Source organism: Nuphar pumila, chromosome 8, assembly GCF_984573655.1.
Source record: "Nuphar pumila chromosome 8, dmNupPumi1.hap1.1, whole genome shotgun sequence".
Lineage (NCBI taxonomy): Eukaryota > Viridiplantae > Streptophyta > Magnoliopsida > Nymphaeales > Nymphaeaceae > Nuphar > Nuphar pumila.
Genome location: NC_143256.1, coordinates 120,274,994 through 120,282,157, shown reverse-complemented (window position 1 = coordinate 120,282,157; position 7,164 = coordinate 120,274,994). Strand labels below are relative to the sequence as shown.

The window sequence follows — 7,164 nt, the reverse complement described above, 5'->3', positions numbered from 1 at the left end:
CCCAGACTCCTTTAAATATATATAACCCGTAATGTCGAACAGGTAGATTGTCAAATGAGAATCGGATGCACTTTCACATTAATTTTGCATAAAAACCCATATTACGCTTGTGCCACATCTCACCTTCGCATCTGAGATCCGAGGCTCTCAAACCCTGCCTTAATGATATCTTCTCAGGATTGTTCTACATTTTTTTTTGAAAAGGAAAAGAGTTGTAAAAAAATTTAGGTCATTGTATTAGATATTCCATCCATGATTGATTAATGATTAAAAAAATAACTTTCAGGCTACAAGGTTGTATGGTACCACATCCCACTTCTAAGGAAAAACAAATATATAAAAGTTTAAGTTTCACTGATAGACAATTAGACACCAAAATAAACTGATCCATTTATGCATAATTATGTACTCAACAGCTGGTCAAAAAAGATAAATACTCTGAAAATGATATAAATTATGCATTTGAGGTTTAACAAGGATACTTAAAACAGAATATTAATTAAACAGCTGCCGGGAACCCAAAAAAAAATCTAAGAAATCGGAGAGAGACAAAAACTACAAATGAAACACCCATTCCCATCCCAACAAAAGGACACAAGAATTACATAAAAACTACAAATGAAACACACCCATTCCCATCCCAACAAAAGGACACAAGAATTACATTTGAAGTACCATACAAAACTCTTAGCGTGCTAGCTCTGCTCCATTGATCCTAAATCGAGTTCTTCATCAGAGTCGATCACATCCTCATAATTATAATAAGCATTGCCCTGAACAATTTGCAAAAACAAGAGAGTCAACACAAGTAATTCAGAAAAATAACAAAACTAAACTATAATTGAATGATGTCATAGTAAGAAAGATGGAAATGAAAAGACAACCAACAATCAAATTCGCACTATCAATGGAAGACGCAAACTAAGCATTCACAGTAATCCCAATAAAACAAACAGATGGGATCATCCATCTAATACAGGTTGTCATTGAATTATGAAATGCTCTATGGAAGAAAGGCTACACCAAGGTTGCCAAACTAGGAAGCGAAAAAGGGAAAAGCAGAAGCGAGATCCAGCCATTTTAAAACTTAGGAAGAGGGAACGAAATGATCAATTTTAAAGTGAAATATGAATAAAAAATGAAGCAATATGGTAGCTGAATAGGAATCAAATAAAAACTAAAATAAAATTGATCATTCTTATATTTCATGATTTTTCATTAAAAGAGTTGATTTTTTGTTAAAATCTAACAATGATGGTTACCTACATCAAAATTGAGTGGAAGCATGAGAGAAAATACACGAAAAACATGAAAAAATGTGAGAAAAGCATATAGGAAGCATAGAAGAAGCGTAGGGGAATTGAGATTCCCAGGAAGTTTCAGAAGTGAAGAGTATCATGCTTCCGAAACGAGTTTATGAGAAGCGTGCTTCCCACCTACCAAAGAAGCTTTCGGTAACTCTGGGCTACACTCCACTTGCTCAGTGGCATTAAATAGACCAGTGACTATCAAAAGGAGCTGCTCGCAGCCATTGGTTTGTAGTTAAGTGCCTATGCAGTTTAACATCCATTGGTAACTGAATGACAAGATAACGATGAAAACAATCCTTGAGGAAAATTATGAAGCGAAACTATTGTCGAAGAAATGAAGAATCAACCATGATGCAAGCTTTCATAGTCCAAAAATATAAAACACATACAAATATATATCTGATAGCATAAAAAAGAAGCCAAACAACGATCTGGTTGATTGTTCACTATTCAAGAAAATAATTCACCTTTGGTCTGGGTCTAACAGCTTCAAAACTGTGGAAAACTGGAGTAGCAAAATCAGGAGCTTCCAGCAGGATATATGCTCCCATGTTATTGTATCTCTCTTCTGAAGCCTGAAACATTGGGAAAAAATGGTTAGGGCAAAAATTAAAATGAAACAGAAATCAGTATTAACAATAGAAATACAAGAAAACTGCTATCAAATGTAAATTTTTAGTCTAAGTTGGCACAAGGATTTGGTTGCAGGGTAGACTGCAAATTATAGCATTAGGAAGCTGTTTTCCTGCAATTCTGGCAAACTCTTTAACAGGCACATTACCCACTCTACTTTTCAGGCACAATTGCATGCTGCAATGAGGATTACAAGGTTGATACATGTTAAGACAAGCTTATAATATATATATATATATATATATATATATATATATATCCATATTATGTAAACCGAAATACCCTGTCAGGGGTATTTCAGTCATTTTAGTGTAATAGAAGTCAGCCCATTAGGGGCTGACTGTATAATTATTATTTTTGTTGTTTTATTTTTTGCTTTGGTGCTTTTGAATGGGACAGCTCCAACTAACTGTTGGAGGCTCCCTATCCCTTTTGCTGTTATAAATAGGACTTCAAGCCCTTGTAAAAAGTATTGCTTTCCGAGCATATTGTGGAATACAAAAGCATTTATTTTTTACCCTTGTGTGGGTGGTTGGATCAATCAATTAGTGTTCTTATTATTGGTTGATTGTGTTATTGTAAGTCCATAAGAGACTTGTTTTTACTTTTGTTCTTATTTCATTATGTGGTATCAGAGCATTGGTATCCTTGGGTTGTTATTCATTGGGAAAGGCCAAGAGAAGAATCGTGAGATTGGTGGAGCATTGGTTCGTGAGAGCATTGCATCGGAAAGCGCACCATTAAAGATCTCCTCAACAAAAGTCATGCTACATTCCCTCTCTCATTATTGTAAAAATATCGAATAAAAGAAAAGTGATCGTCTTCGTTCTCATAAGACTCAATGATACTAACTATGTGATGTGGGCATCCATAGTGAAACATAAAATATAGGAAAAGTGTATACGGGGTTTGGTTGATGGGACCGAAAGAGAGCCCAAACTAATACTTACTAAGATTGAAAACAGAAAGGAAGTGGATCTTCAAGGAGAATAGATGTCTAAGGCCATCACCGAAATATGAGAAAAAAATGAAAAGAGTAGAAGATGGGTCATTCTAAAATAATTGGATGGCTCATCAATAGTGTTGACATCAAAAAATACTCTAGCTTAGCGAAATTTGACTTTGTTAGTGACGCATGAAAGAATCTTAAAGATATGAATAGTCTCAAGGATATTGCTCACATATGCAATGCGCAAAATAAAGTGAGAACTATGACCCAAGGAGAGATGAACATTAAGAAATATTATAATGTTCTCTCTCTTCTTTGGGATGAATTGACTCTTCTAGAGCCAAAATGGCATTGCCCCCAAGATGTAAAACTTTGTGAAAAACAAATTAAAACGGGACATTTCTATCAATTTGTTAATGAATTTAGACTCAAATTTGAAGGGACCAAATCGGTTTTTCTTCATAGAGGAGGTGTACCTACCATAGTTAAAACTTTTGAAGAGTTAACTATGGAGGAAAATAGGTTAAAAAAAAGTATCATCTTCAAAAGATGAAGAATTCATGCTTGCTATGTCAAAACCCCAAAATCACACTAGGAGTTATAAACCACCTCACTTTATAAGAAATGATGAGAATGAAAGAAATTTCAATAACTATGGAAGAAGTCAAAATGATAAAAGAGGAGATCATGAATACAAAAAGAGTGGCAAAATAATGTTATCATTGTTATGAGTCGAGACATATCAAACATTTTTGCCCCAAAAGAAGGAAAGAAGATTAAAAAGATGAAAAGAAGGTGGTTTCGTTGAGACCATCTTTTAAAAGAAATTATATAGACAACTCAAAATGCATCGGCTCATTAGCCTTGGCACAACTCATGGAGGCACTACAACTACAACAACAACAACAACAACAACAACAACTACGCCTTCATCCCAAAACAATTGGGGTCAGCGATATGAACCAAAAAAGAAATTCATTTTGGGTCTTCCACATGAATCCTTTTCCTCCAATCATTTCTATCCAATGCCATGTCCTCGGTGAGGTTCAAAGCATTCATATCCTTTCCTATCATCTCCATCCAAGTCTTCCTAGGCCTACCCCGACCTCTTTTAACTAATATATTTTCCCATTTCTCCAACCTTCTAACTGGAGCATCATTAGGCCTTCGTCGAATATGTCCAAACCACTGTAAATGATTCTCTCGCATCTTATTTTCAATGGGTGCAACACAGAGTTACCGGAAGCGCCTAGGCAAAAGAAGAAGCGCGCTTCCGCGAAGCGCGAAACGTCGCGCTTCCGAAGCGTGAGGGGAAGCGTCCCCCTTTTATGGGAAGCGCGCTTCCCTTTTATGGGAAGTGCGTCCCCCTTTTATGGGAAACGCGCTTCCCATAAATGGGAAGCTCGTTTCCCCCACGCTTCCCCCTCGCTTCCCCCATTTTTTCATTTTTCGCTTCCCCCTCACTTCCGGTTCGCTTCCGGTTCGCTTCCTAGGTCGCTTCCGAAACGGTTCAGAATTTTCTTCTAAGTGGTCCCACGCTTCCCCGCTTCCTAAATTTTTTAAAGTGCCTCGCTTCCCGCTCCCGCTTCCCGTATCGCTTCCCGCTCCCGCTTCCTCGACTGGTAACTCTGGTGCAACACCTACCTTCTTACGTATCTCCTCGTTCCGAATCTTATCTTTTATTGTATTTCCACACATCCATCTAAGCATTCGCATCTCAGCTACACTCATTTTTTGAATATGATGTCTCTTGGCAGCCCAACATTCCGTACCATATAGTAAAGCGGGTCTAATAGTCGTCCTATAAAACTTTCCCTTCAACCGCAATGGCATTCTACGATCGCGCAGCACTCCAGTTGCACTTTTTCATTTCATCCACCCAACCTTTATCCTATGATTTACATCTCCATCAATTTCTCCATACTTTTGAATGATGGATCCCAAATATTTGAAATAATCATTCAACGGTATTTCTTGCTCACCAAGCTTCACTACACTCCCATCACTACTTTGTTGCTTACTAAACCGACATTCCATATATTCAGTCTTACTCTTACTCAACTTAAAACCTCTAGCTTCCAATGTCTGTCTCCATAATTCTAACTTAGCATTAACCCCAGCTCTAGACTCATCAATCAAAACAATATCATCAGTAAACAACATACACCACGGTACATTTTCTTGAATTGATCTCGTAAGCTCATCCATCACTATCGCAAATAGGAAAGGGCTTAAAGCAGATCCTTGATGTAACCCAACCGTTACTACAACTAATGTTCAAAAATTAAGTTTTTTCCTTCTCAAGTGCGGCCATATCTACAAGTGGTGACCCCGATAAGACTTCTTGGATTCTTGATTTCAGTGCTTCTTTCCATATGACCTCAAATGAGTCCATATTATCAGAATGTCATACTAACCCAAATGATTCTTATGTTTCAACCACCAATGAAACTTTCTTAAAAATTAAAAGTTTTGGAGCTTTTAAAAACAATAAACTTTCTTTATACCAAATATTATAGTACCAAAATTGAATTTAAACTTATCTGATTTCCAAATTGTATATCATGGATGTAAAATTTTGTTTTCATCTAATGATTGTTTGATACAGGATCTCCAATCCGAAAAGTCGATTGGGTGAGGCCATAGAAGAGGACACCTCCATGTTATGGACAATCTTGAATTATCAAAACATATTTTTTATAATTTTGTGAAAAAGAAAGATATAGAAAATTGGCACAAAAGACTAAGAAATCTTAGTGTATCCAAATTACATTTGTTTTCATTTCTTACAAGTTATGAAGAAAGGGATTTTGTTTGTGAAGATTGCATCCTTGGTAAAATGAAATCCTTACCCTTTGGGCCTAGTCATTCTATATCTAAACATCCATTTGAGTTGGAACATTCGGATATATGGGACTGGCTTCAGTTATATCCAAAGGAGCAGTATCTTATTATGTTGTGTTTGTGGATGGATGATTATAGTAGATACTCTTGGATATATTTTCTTTAACACAAATCTGAAGTATTTGATTGTTTTAAAAAATTTATTGTTATACAAAGACTATATTTAAAACCAATATTAAAATCTTTAGAACCGATTCTGGAGGAGAATTTGTGTCAAAGGAGTTCACAAATTATCTTAACTTACATGAGATTATTCATTAAAAATCATGTCTTTATATTCCTTAACAAAATGGACTAGTCGAAAGAAAGCAGACATATTATTAAGACTACTAGAACACTTCTTATATCAAAGAATGTTTTAATAATGTTTTGGGCCGAAGCCGCTCTTACAACGGTTTATTTGATAAACAGAATCCCTTCAAAAACCATTAAAAATATTTCTCCTATTGAAAAATTATTTAAAACATCTCCTGATTATAAAAGGTTGAGTCTTTGGTTGTAAATGCTTTATTCTTACTAACAGAAATGACATTTTTTTCTCAAAAGCAATTTTTTGTGTTTTTCTATGCTATGTCGAAAATCAAATGGGATATAGATGTTATGAAATTAAAATGAACAAATTATATGTTTCACGAAATGTTATTTTTCTTGAAAACAAAAATGGATTTGGTAAAGAGAAAATACAAGAACATTGTAACTATTCATTTCTTTTCGACCTTATCAATGAGCATGAAAGATGTGAAAACATTCATGATATGCATGAGAGTGGCAATCAGAACACTCATGATGCACATGGGAATGTAAATGAGGGTCTCCTATCTCATAATGAAATTCAAACCTATACTCGATGTACCGAAGACCATCCACCATGTGCTTTATAAAGATATTCTCAAAATCACGATACAGATTTCTCTAGTATTAGAAAATTCATGAAAATCTCAAAGGCTCCTAGTAGATTCACATCTTATAACCCTTTTGAACCTAAATATAGAGTTTGTTTAATGGCTATACACTCATATGTAGAACCATTATCTTATCATGATACTAAAAACCATCAAGAATAGATTAAAGCATTGAATAATGAATTAAAAGCTTTAGAAAAGGCAAAACCTTGGAAAATTCAAACATTACCTAAAGGAAGGAAAACTATAGGATATAGATGGCTCTATAAGATAAAAACTAAAAGTGATAGGACATTAGAAAGATATAAAGTTAGGTTTGTAGCTAAATGATATAGTCAAGAATATGGAATATACTATGACGAGACATTTGCTCCAATCACTCGAATCCACTATTATAACCCTTATTTTTATAGCATCAATTAAAAAATGGTTAATCTTTCAAATAGATGTAAAAAATGCATTTTTG

General features: G+C 35.0%; 1 protein-coding gene across 1 annotated transcript in view; it reads right to left on the bottom strand.

Annotated features, from left to right (window-relative positions):
* Nucleotides 1-425: 425 nt before the first annotated feature.
* LOC149830430 (serine/threonine-protein phosphatase 7-like) overlaps nucleotides 426-7,164 on the bottom strand; it is a 41,605-nt gene continuing 34,866 nt past the window's right edge. The window contains exons 4-5 of the mRNA XM_090015811.1: nucleotides 1,778-1,885; nucleotides 426-773 (exon numbers count right to left, since the gene is read on the bottom strand). Of these exons, the coding sequence (XP_089871937.1) occupies nucleotides 696-773; nucleotides 1,778-1,885 (186 nt within the window). The 3' untranslated portion in view covers nucleotides 426-695. The remainder of the gene's footprint in view (nucleotides 774-1,777; nucleotides 1,886-7,164) is intronic.